Raw genomic sequence first — 21,439 nt, 5'->3', positions numbered from 1 at the left:
AAATGTTTTTTAATAAAAAGTCCCTCAAATTCCAATCTTGCATTTATCTCAAGCAAAGAAACCTCAACCTCCTTAACTTTGTGAAGTTACTAGTTTTTTTTAGTAACTATTTTTCCTTTCCTTTGTATGTCTTGGTTCTGCTCAGACTCCAGATGACTATTATGATGTAAAATTCAGAATTACCATGGCTTCTAATCTTTCCATCAAAGGCCCTTTTTTTCTTTTCTCTTTCCTTCACCAAATCCAAGCCTTGAGAGCCCCCCCCACCTTTCTTTTTTTATTTTTACTGTAACCCTAACATAGCTGGGTTACCTTGTAGCCTAATACATACACCCAACGACAAACCAAATAAAATGCAACTGCAGTTCCAGAAACCTTGGTGAAGATTATGCGACTTCACTGCCTGTTTTCTTGACGAGGTGGTGTGTGAGTTGAACTAGAATGTCCTGGAATTCCTCTTCACCTGTCCATTCCTCAGGCTTCACACAGCTACTACCTCGCTCCTGTGTCTGCTCCCTGTCATCCCACTCTTACACCTCAATCGGACCCCTGACCCTCCTCCTCACCTTCTGGAGAACAGAACTTGGTCGATGCGCTGATTATTTTTCTTGTCTTGAGAAATTTTGAGGAAAAAGATAATCTGATACTTCATCTTGACATATTACTAAGAGACTTTCGTTTCTTAGTAATCAATTTTCCCATTTGAAATAATAGAAACAAAGTTACAACCATAAGCTCACATGAGTAAATTATTCCAGGCCAAAGTTTAGAAACCCAATAGTTTAATTTGCTTGTGCATCTTTATACCAGAGAAGTGAAGATCAATCCTCTACATATATACTGATTCACTTTGCAATTTGACTTCTGAATAGAACCAACAGATTTACAGCAGAGGTTCAAAGAAGTAACACTGCATTGAATCTATAACTGTTTTCTCATTGTGACAGGTTTTCTCAAAGTTCTGCACACTCCAGGGTGACACTGAGATGTCTTCCATTGGGTGTAGCTTGAAAGAGAAAAATATCATTCAGAATAGGAAGTAGGGGGGAGGACTCATTTTCCGTGTCTGAACAAGGCATTACCAAACACAGGCTTGAAAGTGTCTCAAGGTCCTGTGTGAGATTCTCACCTTATCAAGAGTTATAAACCTAAGAAAATACTTTTCTACATTTGAGTGTATGCTAAGTCACTTCAGTCATGTTTGACTCTTTGCGACCCTATGGACTGTAGCCCACCAGGCTCCTCTGTCCCATTTCCTTTTCCAGGGGATCTTTCCAATCCAGGGATTGATCTGGATCTCTTTCATTGCTAATGCTGCTGCTGCTAAGTTGCTTCAGTCGTGTCTGACTCTGTGCGACCCCATAGATGGCAGCCCGCCAGGCTCCCCCATCCCTGGGATTCTCCAGGCAAGAACACTGGAGTGGGTTTCCATTTCCTTCTCCAATGCATGAAAGTGAAAGTGAAGTCGCTCAGTCGTGTCCAACTCCTAACGACCCCACGGACTGCAGCCTACCAGGCTCCTCTGTCCATGGGATTCTCCAGGCAAGAGTACTGCAATGGGTTGCCATTTCCTTTTCCAGGGGATCTTTCCAATTCAGGGATTGATCTGGGTCTCTTTCATTGCAGGCAGATTATCATCTGAGCCACCAGGGAACCACTTATGAGTAGCAACGTATAATAAATAACACTGACCACGATGACAATGGATAAACGGCAACTTGCACTCACTAGTATCCATTATAGATGGGAGCCATTCTATAAGAAAGTGCAAAATCCTTTCAGGCATTTCATATATCTGACATCTAAATGATGACCCAGTGGGAACAAAATGGAAAAGCTTAAGGATGAACAGAAGGAAAAAAATAAAATCCACACTCACCCACCATTTCCTTGTAAATGAACAAATACTGGTAAAAGGGAAAAATACGATGAATAACACAGCAGAGCTCCACAGGCGTTCCATATGAGTATTAGTCTCCAGCACGAAAGATATCAACTTGCTGTAGTTGATATAGACCCAACAGGCCTATGTCTTTTCCTTCCCCACCTTTCTGAGAGTTCCCTTTGGGGTCTGCTATGGTTAGGCTAGTAAGATTACCTTTCTAACACACTTGGGGAGCTTTGAAGAAGACTAAAATGTCAGCTTCATTCAGCAGATGCTTATGAAGTACAAACTGTGTACAAAACCTGTGGCAGGCACTATCGGGAGACCGGAAGGGACAAGATGCAGCCGTATGTCGGGGAGCTTTCAGCCCATTGCGCTAAGTCGCTTCATTTGTGTCTGACTCTATGCGATCCCATGGACTGTAGCCCACCAGGCTCCTCGGTCCATGGAGTTTTCCAGGCAAGAAGACTTGCGCCACCTGGGAAGCCTTTCAGCTCATATTAAGATGAAAAAGAAGCTCAAATAGGGTATAACAGCAGAGCATGGGAAAAGTCATAAAATTAGAGGTTGTACATAAGAGTGGAAGTAACAGAATTCCAAGGAAGGAGAAGCAGACAGAAACCCTCAGCGATGGAGCAGCTGGCCTGGGACAGGCTCACAGAGGCTCTGCAAATGCAGAGCAGGTGCTTCTGTTGGGTGTGTGTTTCTGTGCTTTACAGATGAAGAGAAAGGGGCTTGGCTAGGAAGAGTCACACAGATAATGTTTGGCTCCAAGGCTATGTTTAACCTTTAACCACATCATGTTAGTTCTCAGAAGAGGTGATGTTAGCTGGGGTGGGAGAAGCATGGGACTAGTTCACAGAAGCATCATCTCTGGCACGGATAGCTTGGGAGCTCCAGAGCTCCCTAGGTGGAGATGGGTGACAGGCATTGTGTTCCTAGTGGTGAGACAAGTATGCTTATGAGCAGATAAGCCAGAAAGAACAGTGTGTGTCTGGATCCAGCTTGGCTGAAGCACAAAATAGAAGGACTAGGGCTAGAGCTAAGAGCAGAACACCACGTTGAGGGTAATTCAGATGAGAACAGAGGACAGTCGTAGGGAGGCGCATGATAAACGTAAGTACATTTTAGAATAATTAATCTGGGAACACCGTATGCCCAGAGCCAATGCCAACCCTGTATCACTCTTGTGAGAATTGGGCAAAAGAATCTTTCTGGGAAACAGAGTCCCAAGGGCAGAAGTCATGGTAAATGGGTAGTGACCTTGTAAGAATTCACAGCCAGGTGGCCCTGCCCAGCACCCGTGTACTATGAAGAAGCTCTAAGACCATAAGGGAGAGCTATCAGATCAGATCAGTTGCTCAGTCGTGTCCGACTCTTTGCGACCCCATGAATCACAGCACACCAGGCCTCTCTGTCCATCACCAACTCCCGGAGTTCACTCAGACTCACGTCCATCGAGTCAGTGATGTCATCCAGCCATCTCATCCTCTGTCGTCCCCTTCTACTCCTGCCCCCAATCCCTCCCAGCATCAGAGTCTTTTCCAATGAGTCAACCCTTTGCATGAGGTGGCCAAAGTATTGGAGTTTCAGCTTCAGCATCATTCCCTCCAAAGAAATCCCAGGGCTGATCTCCTTCAGAATGGACTGGTTGGATCTCCTTGCAGTCCAAGGGACTCTCAAGAGTCTTCTCCAACACCACAGTTCAAAAGCATCAATTCTTCGGCGCTCAGCCTTCTTCACAGTCCAACTCTCACATCCATACATGACCACTGGAAAAACCATAGCCTTGACTAGACGAACCTTTGTTGGCAAAGTATTGTCTCTGCTTTTGAATATGCTATCTAGGTTGGTCATAACTTTCCTTCCAAGGAGTAAGCGTCCTTTAATTTCATGGCTGCAGTCACCATCTGTAGTGATTTTGGAGCCCAGAAAAATAAAGTCTGACACTGTTTCCACTGTTTCCCCATCTATTTCCCATGAAGTGATGGTACCCAATGCCATGATCTTCGTTTTCTGAATGTTGAGCTTTAAGCCAACTTTTTCACTCTCCACTTTCACTTTCATCAAGAGGCTTTTGAGCTCCTCTTCACTTTCTGCCATAAGGGTGGTGTCATCTGCATACCTGAGGTTATTGATATTTCTCCCGGCAATCTTGATTCTAGCTTGTGTTTCTTCCAGTCCAGCGTTTCTCATGATGTACTCTGCATAGAAGTTAAATAAACAGGGTGACAATATACAGCCTTGATGAACTCCTTTTCCTATTTGGAACCAGTCTGTTGTTCCATGTCCAGTTCTAACTGTTGCTTCCTGACCTGCATACAAATTTCTCAAGAGGCAGATCAGGTGGTCTGGTATTCCCATCTCTTTCAGAATTTTCCACAGTTTATTGTGATCCACACAGTCAAAGGCTTTGGCATAGTCAATAAAGCAGAAATAGATGCTTTTCTGGAACTCTCTTGCTTTCTTGATGATCCAGCAGATGTTGGCAATTTGATCTCTGGTTCCTCTGCCTTTTCTAAAACCAGCTTGAACATCAGGAAGTTCACGGTTCATGTATTGCTGAAGCCTGGCTTGGAGAATTTTGAGCATTACTTTCCTAGCATGTGAGATGAGTGCAATTGTGCGGTAGTTTGAGCATTCTTTGGCATTGTCCTTCTTTGGGATTGGAATGAAAACTGACCTTTTCCAGTCCTGTGGCCACTGCTGAGTTTTCCACATTTGCTGGCATCTTGAGTGCAGCACTTTCACAGCATCATCTTTCAGGATTTGGAATAGCTCAACTGGAATTCCATCACCTCCACTAGCTTTGTTTGTAGTGATGCTTTCTAAGGCCCACTTGACTTCACATTCCAGGATGTCTGGCTCTAGGTCAGTGATCACACCACCGTGATTAACTGGGTCGTGAAGATCTTTTTTGTACAGTTCTTCTGTGTATTCTTGCCATCTCTTAATATCTTCTGCTTCTGTTAGGTCCATACCATTTCTGTCCTTTATTGAGCCCATCTTTGCATGAAATGTTCCTTTGGTATCTCTGATTTTCTTGAAGAGATCCCTAGTCTTTCCCATTTTGTTGTTTTCCTCTATTTCTTTGCATTGATCGCTGAGGAAGGCTTTCTTATCTCTTCTTGCTATTCTTTGGAACTCTGCATTCAGATGTTTATATCTTTCCTTTTCTCCTTTGCTTTTCGCTTCTCTTCTTTTCACAGCTATTTGTAAGGCCTCCCCAGACAGCCATTTTGCTTTTTTGCATTTCTTTTCCATGGGGATGGTCTTGATCCCTGTCTCCTGTACAATGTCACGAACCTCATTCCATAGTTCATCAGGCACTCTATCTATCAGATCTAGGCCCTTAAATCTATTTCTCACTTCCACTGTATAATCAGAAGGGATTTGATGTAGGTCATACCTGAATGGTCTAGTGGTTTTCCCTACTTTCTTCAATTTAAGTCTGAATTTGGCAATAAGGAGTTCATGGTCTGAGCCACAGTCAGCTCCTGGTCTTGTTTTTGCTGACTCTATAGAGCTTCTCCATCTTTGGCTGCAAAGAATATAATGAATCTGATTTCGGTGTTGACCATCTGGTGATGTCCATGTGTAGAGTCTTCTCTTGTGCTGTTGGAAGAGGGTGTTTGTTATGACCAGTGCATTTTCTTGGCAAAACTCTATCAGTCTTTGCTCTGCTTCATTCTGTATTCCAAGGCCAAATTTGCCTGTTACCCCAGGTGTTTCTTAAAGTTGAAAACCTGCCCTCTTGGGCTTCCAAGAACCTGGTTAAAAGCTAGCATGTAAACTGAGATGTTGAGGCTGCAGGAGACCACTTGGGACCAAAGCAACAATCCGTGTAAGAACCAAAGGGGCTCAGGAAACTCCTGTTGGTATTGCGTCATCCAGGTGACCTGGAAAGTGCTAAAATATGTTATTTTATTTTAAAATAAAATTTTAGAAGTCTTTCATACAGAATATTTGCACTCTAAAGCCTATTCATGTCCCCAGTTGAAAATCACAGGTTCTCAAATGGGGTGTGGGTCCATTTCCTTAATGGGTTATTTGTAAATTGAGATAGAGGAAGAGAGAATTTTTAATCCTCAAAGTGAGTGATTTGGAGGGAGGGGGTACTGTCATTTAGAGGGAGGTCGCAGGGATGCTCTGTGTCTTGAAAATGATCTCATCAACAAGTCCCGTTAGACCTTTAGGCTTCATAACGAAGAGACCAACTCTGCCTTCTCTAACTGAGAAAGCAGAAAAGCCTAGTTAGAAAAGAATGAATGAGGACGGCAGAGACAGAGCAAGACCAATTTGGAGGTCATTTCAAAAGCAAAAGTGAAATGTCTAAATGAAGTGCTCGCTGGGAAATGGAAACGTTATGCAGAGGTGCGGTGCACACATACTGGCTACTGTCTGGGAAAAAGTGAGCAGGCTATGCATAGCTCAAGGGTATCTCACAAACGCAAAGAAAAACTCACGTTAACGTGAGGTGTCTAAGCTTGGAGGAGAGGATGGCGCTATTAACATAAACAGCAGAGGTCGAAATAAATTACCTTGGAAATAGACTCTAAGAAGTTATAGAAACCAAGTCGTCAAATTAAGTTGCATAAGAACATCAGTTTTTCCAAGATGACCAAAAACAAGCAAAGGCCACTGTTCTACTAGGGCTTCCCTGGTGGCTGTTCTACTACTTTGGGGCCATTCTCTACATAGACAAGTGGTCAAATACCATTTTAAAAAAATCTAGCAAGTCTTTATGTCTCCTGTACGACTGGACTGTACGTCACTCAAGAGACTTACCTACTTCAGCAATTCCAGAACCAGTAAGTGCTTTTGTCAAGATCTATGCAGACATCTCCCCCTGGTGGTCACAAGAATCCAAGATGGAAATTCACTCGTTTTAACTTGGGCTTTTGTCTTAACCTGGAGAAGGAAATGGCAATCCACTCCAGTACTATTGCCTGGAAAATCCCATGGACAGAAGAGCCTGGTAGGCTACAGTCTATGGGGTCACAAAGAGTCGGACACGACTGAGTGACTTCACTTTGTCTTAACCTCTAATTGGCCTCACATCCAGAATGGCAGGGTTCACTCTGGTGACATCTACCTCTGTATGAGAGTGTTCCTTTCCCTTTGTCCCTTTTGCTTAAGCAAAGGAAGCTGCTCGAAGAGAGTCTGAGCCCTTGATCACCCATAACTGCTCACTTATAAGTAAAATGAGGGTTTTCCTGGTAGCTCAGCTGGTAAAGAATCCGCCTCCAGTGTGGGAGACCTGGGTTCGATCCCTGGGTCAGGATGATCCACCGGAGAAGGAAATGGCAACCGACTCCAGTATTCTTGCCCAGAGAATCCCATGGATGAAGGAGCCTGGCAGGCTACGGTCCATGGGGTTGCAAAGAGTTGGACACAACTGAGCGACTTCTCTTTCTTTCTAATTGGGCTCCTTATCCTGGCCCTTGGACTACAGGGAGGTCAGTCGTAAAGGAAATCTGTTCTGGATATTCACTGGAAGGACTGATGCTGAAGCGGAAGCTCCAATCCTCTGATGACCCAATGCAAAGAACTGACTCATTGGAAAAGACCCTGATGCTGGGAAAGACTGAAGGTGGGAGGAGAAGGGGATGACAGAGGATGAGATGGTTGGATGGCATCACCGACTCAATGGACATGAGTTTGAGTAAGCTCTGGGAGTTGGTGATGGACAGGGAAGCCTGGCGTGCTGCAGTCCATGGGGTCGCAAACAGTCAGAGACGACTGAGCAACTGACCTGACTGATGATTCTGGCCCTTAGTTTTCTCTCTATATCTGCTATAGTGTTTTTGATTCTATCAACTATACTATCGAGTAGCTTATTTCAGGAACAAGAAATAAAAGACACTAAGTTGAGATCGTTACCCACTGTCACGAGCCACTGGGGTCTCTGGAGTCCTTTGGTTTAACCATCAGAAGAATGAGGTTTGAAGCTCAACTGCCCAACTTTGGGTCCACAAATCCAGATTCAGTTTCCTCGCCAGTAAACTAAGAAACCGGTCTGGACGATTATTAAGGCTGCTTCCAACTGTTCCACATTCTGTTATTTTCTAAAGAAGCCCAAGGGAAGGTATGCATTCAACATTTATTTTATTTAAGCCTATCAATTTTTGCTAATAATATATACAGTAAGAAACTGCCATAGGATGCTCCGTCTTAGACTCTGTTCCTCTAAAAGGAAAACTGGGAAGAAGGATTCAAATATTTGAAGGACTCTTAGAACAAAGTAGACTAGCTTTTAAGAAAATGAGCATGGCAAAAAAAAAAAAAAAAAAGCACGCATGGTTATACGGATTTCTTCAGGAAGGAATAAATCGTTCATCTGTGAGGTCTGCCAAACACACATCTCTGCACTGAAAGGAAGTTTGGAAAACGTTCCCTTACCGTTCCACATACGTCTCGTCCAGATTGTTAAAGCCTATTGTCGGACTTCTAAGTTGATTCTGCACAGACACAAGATCGCTGCTCTCCAAGGCCTGGTTGAGTAAAGCTACAGCAGATAGCATTTCCACCGCAATCAAGAGCTCCTCATGGGCCAAGTAGTTCTGTTAGGAAACATACGGTAATATAAGCTGCCCAAATTTACACACCCCATGTATGTGATGGGGGTTCAGAAGGTTCACTTCAAACAGTACAGAAAAGTCAGAGATTGTGAGAACCCAGGACAAAGAGGGCTGCCTGGTCATCTATTTTTCATTGGCTTTCAAGAACAGGTCAGTGGCTTCTGGATTTTCCTTAGATGCTCGTCTGGGGAATTGAGTTAATTACAATCCTTAGTTATGACTCCATAAGCATCTGCATGGCCACAGCCGCTTCCTATCTGCAGCTATACTGGCTGCCAACAGGCTTAGTCTTACCAAACAATTAAGCCACCGGTTGGATAACATCGTTACTGTCTCTAAGTGCAGAGTAAGACATTAGTATAAATAATGCCTTTCAGTTTGAATTAAGGGTAAGGAAAAGAGGGGAGAATTTTACCTAAAGATGATAACCCTGGAAAAGTAAATCAAAGTCATTAAGCAATATAGATTTTAATTTTTAAAAAGTTAGTCTAAGTCACATTTTTATAAATGGGTAGAAATTTTAAACGTACTCTAGGGTCTAGATATTTGAAGAAATGTGAGGCAAATCTTAATGAAAAGCAGGTAAGGATTAGGCTTATTTAAAAAATGAGTCTCAGGTTACAGAAAGCCCCTTTCACCATTCTTTTCCTTTTAACCATTTTATACTGACTTGGCCCAGCTTCAAAAGGGTTATTTCTTCCATCCTATTGAAGGAACATAGAGTAAGCATGAAAATAAATTTTTTAAAACCCTGATATCTATCTTTACATTTAGGATATTGTATATTCCGTATGTATAATATTTATACCAAAATGCACTATAGCTTTCTGGTTCTCCATGGAAATTTCACAGGGAATTGATTTTAGATTAACAAAGCACAATTTTATGTTCCAAAGCAAATGGGAAAAAGGGTTTTTATAGGGAACATGTAAGTTTTATCCAAAGACCTTCCATTAACTGTGGGTTTAACATAGAAGGAAGGTATCAAATTACAAGTAAAGAGCAGAATGGAATCATTTGAGATTCACCACAAATACCTAAAGTGGTATACAGCCAAAAAGATGAGGACAAATAAAGAAAAAACGGATGAATGTGTCAGAGTGTACGTAGCTTTAGGCCTCAGAGTTAGAGAAACGGGGACAATATGAACAAGAGAACCCATAGGCAGTTTAAAGAAATAACTTATTTTTCTTTTATTACAAAATAGAGTTGACCACTGAGCAACACCAGAGTTAGGAGCGCTGAACCTCCACGCAGTCCAAAATCTCCACAGAGCTGTTGTTGTTCAGTCACTAAGTCATGTCCGGCTCTTTGTGACCCTGTGGACCGTAGCCCACCGGGCTCCTCTGCCCCCATGTAAGTTGGTCTTCCATATGCTCATCCTTCCGTATCCTCCGTATTGTCATCCTTCTGTATCCTAGTTTCTGCATGCTCGGATCCAACCAACTGTGTATCCTATCATACTATAGTATTTACTATTGAAAAAAATTCACATACAAGTGGTGTGCACAGTTCATACTGCAATAGCTATTTATAAAGCACTGTAAGTCTTAATAAGCAAGGATAAGAAAACAAACCCTACTACCCAAGGCCTTTCGTGACACACACTTTTCGTTATTTTTTAATTCATGCAAACATTTACAGAGACTTTGGTTTTTTAAACTATTTTCCTTTTCTAATTGTAAAAAACAAGATAATGCTATATATTTCAATCTCATTTTTTCCATTTAATAGTAGGGTGTGCAGTCTGTTCCTGGTTAAACATACGGTTTGTTTCCTTTTTTCAGTACTATAGATAAAAATGTCCCTGTATATTTGTGAGTTGCCTGTTTATGCTTTATGCTTTCCTCCTCTTGTTTTTTGGTAGAGCACTACTGTTGTTGATTTTAAGATCCAATGTCCTTCCATGTTTTTTCAGAACTTTAATTTTTAAATGATTTTTTACACATAACCTTTCATACTGGAAATTTATTCTACTGTGTGTAGTGAGGTAATGTTTTCTTTCCCAAATGGTTAAATGCTTCTAAGGATTTCATTTCTTTTCCCAGGTCTTTGAAATATTATCTCTTTCATACATTAAGTTCTTGGCACTGCCTTTAGGATTTTTCACTCTGTTGCACTGTTTAGGTTAATCCTGTACTAATAAATATGCTCTTATTTACTGTAACCTTATATGATTTTACTGCTTAATCCCATTAACATAGTAAGAACAGACACTAACAAAAATCAAAGTCATGGTGCTAATGCTCTTGGTTGCAGATTTCTGGAAATCTAAATCAAGAGAGTTAGATATTAAAAAAAACTTTCAGTCTGTTATTAAATTATACCAAGTTTTTAAAAAATCACAGAGAAAATAAGAACAACTAGTTTGAAGTGCGTATTTGTGTAGAGCCCTGACTGCATTTCCTAACTATGCTCTCAGATTCTTTAAGGAGATGAAAGGCAGGAGTTGAAGCGGAAGGTGGTGTGGAATTGGTACAGGGAAGCCAACGAGACCAGTGACTGGCACAAGCTGGAGACACTCCACTCCACTCAGCTGTCTTCAGCAGCACTCCTGGTTGCTAGGACTCAGAATGAACATCTCTGTAACCAAGTCTCTTCTGACTTACCATGGCGTTCTGCTTCTGGAGGTTGAAAAGTTCATTCTGATACATCGCAGCAGCAAAAGGATAGACAACGGGCAGCTGGGCCTCTGGTCTCTGCAGTGCAAGCAGGGTGTTCTCAGGGTCACCCTCCCGAATAACAGCATTGATGTGGTCCACTGCAGCCAGCCCTGGGGTCGGAGTAACGTTTCATCAGAACCTGTGCCTTTCCCACTGCGGCCTGACCCCACCAGCCCACACTTCCAAGGATTAGAGCCTAAGCAGTCATCTTCCATGAACTCTGAAAAGTTGCATTTGGATGGTAAGCAAAGTGTTGGAACTGGTAGCTTGTAATTGGAAAATAGTCTAATCCTTGGACCTAGTCCCTACAAGAACCTCGGCATTGATAAAGCTGGAGTTACAAGGGCATTCCTGACTAGCATGACTTCCCTGCAAAATTCTTCCTTTCAGGACCAGCATTGGAACCATTTCTCCCATCAAGTCCTCACAGGGCTTCAGTTCCTGAGAATTTCACACCCTGGGCATTGTTTTGGTGTTTAGGACTGGGCCATGTGTATCCCACAGGCACTGCTCTTTAATACTCTTTGTGTGTTAGCTCTGCCTCCCCAAGGAGATTAAAGATGTGTGAAGACCAGAAGCAAGGCTTGCCCTACCACTGTTTCATCTTCCCTCTGAATGAGCACCACGGGACCCCACAGGAGGCGCTCGGGCACACTGCTGTTTGATCTAGAATGGTGTTTAAGTCTCCAAATAGTCTCCCTCATCTCTTGTGTTTTGTAAAGTGTGGTTTTTTAGGGGAATATAATTTCAGATATGTTTTTAAAACTATTACAACCAAAGTCATATGAGTATATAATTCTACGTTGGAATGGTGGTCCCCATGTGTTAGTATGGTTCCAAGAACTCCAGTGGATGCCTGAAATCACGACAGACCCGAACCCTGCAGGTACTGTTCCCCCCCCCGCCCCCGCCCCATATATACACATCTGTGATAAAGTTTAATTTATAAGTTAGGCATAGTAAGAGATAAACAACAATAACTAATAACATTCTTAGGACTTCCTTATTTTATACTGGTAGAGTGTCCCTCTTAACAGCTTAACTATTTCTCCCATCCCATCCATCTCCCCTTCTGGCAAAAATTAGCTTGTTCTCTGTGCCTATGACTCTGTTTCAGTTTTATTTATTGTTATTTTACAATTTTTCTTGTTTCTTGAAGTAGCTGAGTATTGCTATATACTTCTCTCTTGGAGCTGCTTTTGCTATGACCCATAAGTTTTGGCAAGTTGGGTTTCCATTTTCATTCATCTCAAGCTATTTTTTTGATTTCTTCATTGACCCATTGGCTTTCCACTTAAAGAAGGCATGTAATAGCTTCTCTTTGGCATCTCTGAATTGCTAGCATCCCTACTCTCGGGCTCTGGGGCCATTATTAAGCAAAGCAAGGACGGCGTGGACACGAGGACTATGACACCAGACAGTCTGGTGACTGAGACGGCTACCAAGTGACTGAAGGGTGGGGCCTCCCGGACAAAGTGACCATCCACGTGCCAAGGGGGTGGCGTGAGAGTTCACCATGCTACTTGGAACAGCAGGTAACTGAAAAGACAGGCGTTATTCCTGGAAATTTCCATCTAACATTTTCAGACTGCAATTGACAGTAGGGAATTGACATTTCCGTCAAGAAAACTGTGGATAAGTGGGGAGTGGGGGTGGGGGAGAGCTACTGTATCATTTAACCTAAAAAATAAAAAAACGCCCTCATCACAGAGATGCCTTGGTTTACATTACCGGATCCAGTCAGAAGCTCTGTGATGTCTCTACGAGTTATAACATTCAGATTATAAACACCTGAATTTTAGTGACCACATGGAGGGTACTCGGAACAGTAAGTTCAGTATAGTTTCAAGAAAACAGAAATGGAATTGTGACTAAATGGAAGAATGAGTGATGGACTCTGCTACCAGGCAACAGAAACTGGGCGGAACCAATGGGGTTTTGCCTTACAGAGAAGGTTTCAGGTTAGTAGAGACAACACAGACCCAGACATTTCTAGAGTTTTCAAGGATTAGTCTGTCTCCCTAACACATGACAAGACTATAGTTAAGATTATTCTAACCCTTTTTAACAGATGGGAATTTATCTTCTCTACCTATATTCACACGGAGCCAAGCTCAATAGCTTTTCTACTGAGATACCTCATTTAAGAACAGGAAACACTTAGAACTAATGCAGTCTTTCATGCCACGCCCCAGAAAACTTACACTTTTAGAATAAGTTAGAATAATACCCTAAGAACCCAAACACTTTTTTCTATTTTTAGAACTAGTATGATAAATGAAAGAATTCCAGAAAAGAAGGTCAGTGTTTGGTTGTCGTGTTTGATGCTCTGTTAAGGTTATCCAAGGCCTTTGGATTGTGTCTCTAATTATCCTGAATACAACTGTACTTCACCTTTGAAAACTCTATTATATAAGTTTGGAAAACTGGATGGTAAAATATTACAAGAAAAAATATACCCTTTAGAACACTCTTAATGAACCACTTCTTCTAAAAAAAAAGAAATATAAAGTAAGCTTAACCACTCTTTTACACTCTGCATTTAACAAAGTCTCAAGCCCTAATCTTAACAGAATATATGTAATGAATGGAAAGCAGGTACCAAACTCTAAGTTGAATGACTGCAGTCCAAACAAACCCGAAGCCTCTGAAAACAGAGCTGGTACTGCTATCATCAAAGCTGTCACTTTCTGCCATTACCATGGCTGCTACAAATGTAGACACCTCAACATTTTAATACAACAAGCTCAATGACTGGGGGAAAGCTTGTCAAGTAGTTACACTGACATATTTTAAAGCATACCATTGTCTCATTGTCATGTCACTGGCTAAAATATGCTTTGGAGAATTTTTTCAAGACTAATACTAGATATTTCTAGAATTACTATAAATTTTCCAACAGGGAGAGATCAAAACCTTCAGAATAATCATGTTCTATGCATTTAAAGCCATTAAACACTGCAATGTCTTTCATAATTTTAGCTGGTTATGCATTAGTGCAAATCATCTCATGCTTTTTACTTAAAAGTGGAAAAAAAACATAAGTCAATCTGGCATCAAATTTGTGGTCAGGAAATTCTGTCATTCAATCAAGTGATGAAACATTTATATAAGGTATTATATTTAACATGAAAAAGAAATCTATTCTAGTGGTTATAAACATTTCAAAAATAAAGGATGGCATTCAGCTAGGGAACCATTTCCCCACTAAGCTTATGAACCTCAGATGTCTCGCTGGCAATATTAGTTTCTTCCTAAAATCCATTTCTGTCAAGCATAATGAAATTCTCAGCTTTCAAATAGAGCAGAAAGAGAAACTTGAAATTGTACTTCATGTATCATCACCAACATGTTCAAAATTTAATAAGAATAAAAATAGGAGCACACATCTCAAAATGTCAAGGTGTTCCTTAAAGAAAGTAATCCCGGTGCTCGCAGTACTTGTAAATGGAGGTAAATTCTCAAACTCACTCGGGTTAACTCCTAGACATATCTATCAATTTTCTCTGGGCCTCCTTGTTTGAAGCCTTTAATATATGTCTCTACCAGCAACTTAGAGGAACACTCTTGAGTAATACCTATAGATGCACATTTCCTTGAAGGCGCTAAGAGCCATAAAGAACATTCAAGGCTCACCTAGCAGGTTACACTGAGGGTTTAGGACTACTGGAATTAGTGGACACTCCAAGTTTAAACTTGGCAGAAGTTCACATGCCTTATTAAATGGACTAACTGGCCTTTGATGTATTCATTTTCAGGGTATATGTGGGTTATTTAGGTTGACCTTGGGGACATAAATGTCAAAGAGAATTCCTTACTGCCTCAAGTAAAAACAAATTTTATTAGAGAAACAAAAAAGACTAATAAAGAGACTAGTGTATCTAAAGTTGCACATGCTTATTTTAATCACCCCAGTTTTTTGTTCTTTATAGTCACATAACTGAACTAGGTACCAAGGAGAATTGTCCTGTAGGACTCCATGGAGTCTCAGGGCCATGGGATTCAAACCTGCCACGATGTGATTTATAGGTCTGCCACATATTCACTTGCACCGAAGCTACACAAGCAGTAAGAGAACAATTCTTACACACTGCAGACTAATAATTCAGAAGTAAGAAAAAGCAGAGGTGTCAATAACAGCTTTACAATTCCAATAAAATGTTATCATATAATCCTGGGCAAGGAATGACAATCGTTAACTCATAATCTTTACTCAAAGAACTTTAAGGATAGCCCAATAAGGGATAGGTTCAAAAAATGACATACACTGTATCTGTATGAAACAGGAAGGTACAGTCAACCTAGCTTCAAGATGTTTTGAGATACTTTGCATGGACTGGGGACAAGATGGCCAGAAAAGCTCCACAGAAAACCAGCAGATGATGCACCAGAATTAAGAGCAACACTTTTAGTGCATCTGTCATCATATAAGGCACTTTTATAAGGATATATGTTAAGAGTTTTGCTGAGATTCAGATAAGAAAAATTTGCATCTTATAGAAGTATCCATTTCCATTACTCACTGTTGACTTTATTGATATTGCCTTGGATTTCTGCTTGTGTCAGCAATTCTTCATATGCATCTCTTTCTTCTTCTGAGATACAGTTACTCTGCAAAACAAAGGCTTCATTGATTCTTGAGGTTAAGTGGTTCCAAAGCTTGATATTCAAAAGCAAAATCTTAAAGAGTGCTAAAAACCATTTGTTAATATTCATGTGAACTCGATACAAGCATTTAAGAGTGCCTGCTCTGTGAAGAGCCAGGGTTAGCTATGCCAGCAAGGGTTACAAAAATGAACAACAGACCCAGTGACTCTCTGTAAAGCCCTAATTGTCTAATGTGGAAAACATTAGGTTGGACCACTTGATACTGCCATTTTTTTGTAGATCAAAACCAGCTGAATATTGGCCATTTGATTCAGTCTAACAGAAAAATCAAGAACATAAATAACAAATATAGCAGAACAAAATATATTCTAGGGAAGTACACGGGTGGAAAGAAAGATTTTAAAAAGAGACAACAACTGAGGAGGGCCTGGGAGAGAGGGCTTCCCTGGTGGCTCAGATGGTAAAGAATCTGCCTGCAGTGCAAGAGACCTGGGCTTGATGCCTGGGTCAGGAAGATCCTCTGGAGAAGAGAATGGCTACCCACTCTGGTATTATTGCCTGGAGAATCCCATGGACAGAGGAGCCTGGTGGGCTACAGTCCATGGGGTCAGATATGACTGAGTGACTTTCATCACCATTATGGAAGAAGAGAGTAATGTTCAAGGGAGAGAAGAGAGAGAAGGATGTAGGCAACAGGATTTGATCACAACGGTGAGAAAGCTTGGTGTGTCAGGGCTACAGTCAGAGTGCGTGTCCTGGGTTAGCCAGAAAGATGGGGAGGTAGGTTGGGTATGCTGGAATCTTTTGAGGCCAACAGAAGGACCTGTGCTTGACTCAGTAGGCAGCAGGGAATCAGGGGAGGTTTCTGGTGGGATGACATCAGATCTGTAGCTAAAGATCAATTTTGCAACCTGGAACTTGGGAGAGGGCTTGGTTTGGAAAATGATAGGAAGCCAGGGAACCCAAGGGGAAGAGCCCTGAGACAAGGTCAGGAGGGGCAGGGCTGAGGCAGGAGTGGTGACATGAGAAGGGGGGCGGATGGAGGTCAGCCCAGCAAGTAAAGGCGGCACAGGGTAGTGATGCCCAGGACACAGAGGGCATAAAGAAAGTTCTGAAACAGTGTGGGGGTCATTCCAAAGGGAAGTCAGTATAAGGCACGTTTCTGAGAAGGGTAGGGTAGGGACGAGCATCTTCCTGATGGGGCAGGGCAAAGGGATGAGGGCATCAAGCTGACAGCTTGAGTTCTTCAACAAGTAGATGAGCTCAATGGAGGAAGTGCAGAGAAAAGAGTGATTTAATGTCAGATGTTGAAGGCTCTCCACATTTAGGGGGAGGAACAAGCAGAGATGTGAAGAGATGCAGAGGACGTCCAGAGCAGCAGAGAGGCCCAGAAAACATGGGTGGGGGGTGGCGAAGCAGGCAGTTTAAGGCCAGGGGCAGTGTGGGGCAAGTGTGCCCAATGCCATCCCCTGAGAAAAAGCGAAGATAAAGGGGCTACTTTGGTAACGGAGCTGAAGCTGACATGGCAAGATTTTAAGGAGGGGAAAGCTGGTGAGGAAGTGGAATCTGAGTGCAAAGTTTTCCGTAAGACAGGAGGCAGGAAATATAAAGTGAGGGTCAGGAGCTGACTTTCCAAGGAGGGAACTCACTTCTTCAAATATGAGGGCAAACTATGGAGAAAATACAAGGAAAGCGAATTCAAAAGCATCTTCTCTAACCTCACCACACTCAATGATTAGCTTCTAGTAATAAATCTGAAGGTGAGCCACCTAATACGAGGTCTGCTGGTGCTATTCAACTAGGGAAAATCTTTAACTGCTGCTTCTACACCTTCTTGATAAGTTTTCAACATGATCTTTCATCCTTGCTACCTGTAATACTCATCAAAAAAGAAAACCTAATTTCCTTACAGAGGATATGGTCTTCTTTTTCCTTTATACTTCACCAAACCAATAGCCTGTGGCTAGAGAGACCACAGCCAGTGGCTTTAAAAATATCCCTCATAACATTAAAGCTGTTTCAAACTAGCAATGTATAACCATGCTTCTTACTGTATTGAGCACTCAGAATCTAACTGAATACCTTCAGCCTTGCATTTTCCTCTTTTCTTTTCTTGGCTTCCCAGAGTTCCTTCTGATATTCCTGTGCGAGATCGTCATCCACTAAAGTCAAAACTGCGTTTGGGTTTCTTAGCGTTACAATGGTCTGCTCAGCGATTCCTTTTTCAATAGCTTCATTAATGGCTATGACTGCAGCATGCACTGCAAAGTAAAAAGAAAAAAAGAACTTTATCAGCAAAAGCCAACACGGACAGGTGTACCGACTGGGCACAACTTAAGCAGTTTTACTTTCTTCCATGGGGTCCAGTCAAGAATTCAGACAATAGAACCTCAGACACATCACAGCACATCCCTGTGACAACCTCCCGCCCTGCGCATTTATCTCAGGTCCTCAGCATCTGTTATATGATTCCTATTCATTTATTCGGACACGACTGAGAGACTTCACTTTCTCTTTTCACTTTCATGCATTGGAGAAGGAAATGGCAACCCACTCCAGTGTTCTTGCCTGGAGAATCCCAGGGACGGTGGAGCCTGGTGGGCTGCTGTCTATGAGGTCACACAGAGTCGGACACGACTGAAGTGACTTAGCATAGCATTAGCATAGCATTCATTTATTCAACTTGCATTGAATGTGAATCAAACACTATGGCAACCACTGGGAGTTTGCAGGGTGACACTTTGAAAGTATCATGTTGTCTTCAAGAGACGACTGCAATTTAACTCGAAGCATGGAAAGATTCCCAGCGGTGAGTACCCTGCTGCTGAAATCTAAGGACAAAGAACGCAGAGAAACGTTTGGGAGAGTAAAGATATTTCTGGAACTTCTTAAATTGCATTGTACAAGCAGATGTCTAGAGTCCAAGGTCAATTATTTGGTTATATTCTGATGTGCTCAAGTCAATTACCTATAATACATATTATAAAAAAATTTAGAGTGCTTATAATATCTTCTAAATATCCTATTTCTTATAACCAAAATCAAGAATAGGTCAGTCTCATGCCGTTGGCAAGTCTGAATCTTAAGTAAACTCACGTGCAGCTTCATCCACAGACAGTTCATTAGCCAGAATACCACCTATTTTGCTGAAAGATGGCATTTGTATTCCATATTTCTCAAGCTCCTTTCTCATATTACTGATTTCTTCCTCTGAAAAAGAACAACAGCCAAAAAAATCAATGAAAGCCATAGAGATGGAGGCAGGACTGAGGGTATTTGTGTCAAGAAATGTGTTCATCAAGAACATGGGGTCAATTCTAAAGAAGAGCCTTAGAAAGAAGCCAGCCTCCCTTTCTCATTTCACAAAGGTGAGGAAACAGACACTTGGCAGAGCCTAAAGACAATAAGCAAGTTTTCTCCTCTGATCAATAGAAAGGAAAAAAAGAGAATCAATATCAAAATGAAAAAAAAATATCGCTACATTTTCTTTTTTTTTTTTTTTAATTTTATACATGTTCTTAATAACCACACTGTAAAAGATTATCAAGATAAAGAATAGTACCTGTGAAGTCTACTTTGCCCAGCAAATCCTGGATCTGGGGTGCAATTCCTAGTTTGAACAGATATAGACTGAAAGAGAAACCATAAAACTATCAGAAACTTCATCATCATAAATCTTAGAGCTAGAAATTACATACATCTTAAGGGTCTTTTTATTTGAGAAACACCTAAGAGACCATCTTAGCTAATCCATGCATCTTACAGATGAGGAAACTGAGTCCCAGGGTGACACAGTCCCTACTGGGACTAGGACTAGAGTCCCAGTCACTGTCTGGGAAACTAGTCTTCTGAACTACACAGCACGTCCACAGGCGAACTAACCTAGTCATCCAGTTATAAGGAGGCTAAGGGACACAACACAAAACAGCAAGTAACAAATGCAAGAAACATTTCTTTGGATATTACATGACTTCATTTTGCTTAAAGTAGAGCTGAAATTATATGTTCCTTTCCAGACCTATATATGCCTCCAAGTACCATATACCCCCTTGGAGAACTATCTGTTTTATACATTCTGAACCAATAAACAGAGCAGCAAGACTACTGGTAGACGGAAAGATGTTAAAGACAAACCACGATGTGGATATATTACTATGACTGGATATATTACTATGACGTGGATATATTTAAAAAAGCGGAAAATGCAAAGAAATGTGTACATATTTTTAAAAAGTTCAATAGGAAGCAATGATGGTCACAACTAACCTGCCTGTAATCTGACAAAAGAAGCTAGAGTCTGACATCTAAATTCTACCAAAGAGGATGAAAATATTTAGTTATGTGACTTTTCACCTCAAAAGCATTGAGCCATAGTTTCTGAACTACATGTGTTTTAACCTTCCCAGCCCCCCAAGATCAACTCTACAACCCGACTAAAAATTCTGTATTCACTTAATATCAGTTCTGATAGACTTATAACTTAGGAAATTTTAATTAGACGTTAGAATTACAAATACAGTATACAGGAAAATGAACTGAGAATGATTTTGACAGTTTGGAGTATTTCAAGACTTATTTCAAATGTTGATATGAGACAGATCTGAGTAGTTTATAAACACAAAATTTCATTAAAAGAGTTCAAGATCAAGCCTTCTTAATGGAATGAAAACTCTTAAAATGCATGATTCATCAGTGTAAGCAGTATCCATTGAAATTAAATTTTTCGATCTTTGTAAGAAATAATCACTTAGAAAAGTAATATGTGATCAAAGCTAAAAATTACTGATCCATGGTTTCAAAAGAATATATAGAAAACCATCATTCAGAGTTAAACAGTAAATACTTTGATATAAATCATTTTAATATTGTTTCTGGAAATATCTATTTCATAAATTTACATGAAAAAAGTGAAAGCGTTAATCACTTAGTCTCGTCCGGCTCTTTGTGACCCCATAGACTGTGGCCCACCAGGTTCCTCTGTCCATGGGATTCTCCAGGCGAGAAGACTGGAGTGGGGAGCCATTCCCTTCTCCAGAGGATCTCTCCCACCCAGGAATCAAGCCGGGGTCTCCCACACTGCAGGCAGATTCTTTACCATTGGAGCCACCAAACAGTATTCTATAATATGAATGTACCATATTTTGCTTAACCAATTGCTGAGCATTTAGATGATCATTAATTATCCACTATGATAAATACTGTTGCAGTGAACCTATTTATACAGGCACATCAGTCTACGGGGTCGCAAAGGGTCAGACACTACGGAGCAACTGAACTGAACTTATGCATATATCTTATTCATCACATAAATTCCTGCAAAGAAAATTATCAAATTGAAAGGATATATACACAAAACTTTTAATATATATTATCAAATTGTCTACTTAAAAAGAGATTATACATTTATTCTCTGTGAGCAAAGAGTTAATGAAACTCCTCTCCCTTCTACAACAGAATATGCCCTCCTTCAGTTCAGTTTCAAGCTCTGTTCCCCCAGGCGCCCAATAAATGTATACTGACAACCATGTTACTAAGCATCATTGCTTAGGAGAAAAATAACCCTTGATTGGCAAACTGCATCTTGACTAGAAGGAATCATAAATACCTAGTAGGCTATACACAGCTTAGGTGTTCCTGAGTTCAGTGACTCTTGTAACTGGCACACTTGTAGGAAACTGGGAAGCCATGCTATGCTGCTGCTA

At 41.1% G+C, this 21,439-nt stretch overlaps 1 protein-coding gene across 2 annotated transcripts in view; it reads right to left on the bottom strand.

Annotated features, from left to right (window-relative positions):
• Nucleotides 1-21,439, bottom strand: part of IQGAP2 (IQ motif containing GTPase activating protein 2) — a 308,957-nt gene that overhangs the window by 100,533 nt on the left and 186,985 nt on the right. For both annotated transcript variants that reach the window (XM_002690436.6, XM_059890756.1), the window contains exons 6-11: nt 19,300-19,367; nt 18,834-18,947; nt 17,820-17,998; nt 15,653-15,740; nt 11,076-11,239; nt 8,288-8,448 (exon numbers count right to left, since the gene is read on the bottom strand). In XM_002690436.6, the coding sequence (XP_002690482.3) occupies nt 8,288-8,448; nt 11,076-11,239; nt 15,653-15,740; nt 17,820-17,998; nt 18,834-18,947; nt 19,300-19,367 (774 nt within the window). The remainder of the gene's footprint in view (nt 1-8,287; nt 8,449-11,075; nt 11,240-15,652; nt 15,741-17,819; nt 17,999-18,833; nt 18,948-19,299; nt 19,368-21,439) is intronic.

Source organism: Bos taurus, chromosome 10, assembly GCF_002263795.3.
Source record: "Bos taurus isolate L1 Dominette 01449 registration number 42190680 breed Hereford chromosome 10, ARS-UCD2.0, whole genome shotgun sequence".
Taxonomy (NCBI): Eukaryota; Metazoa; Chordata; class Mammalia; order Artiodactyla; family Bovidae; genus Bos; species Bos taurus.
This window is presented reverse-complemented; position numbering and strand designations above follow the sequence as displayed.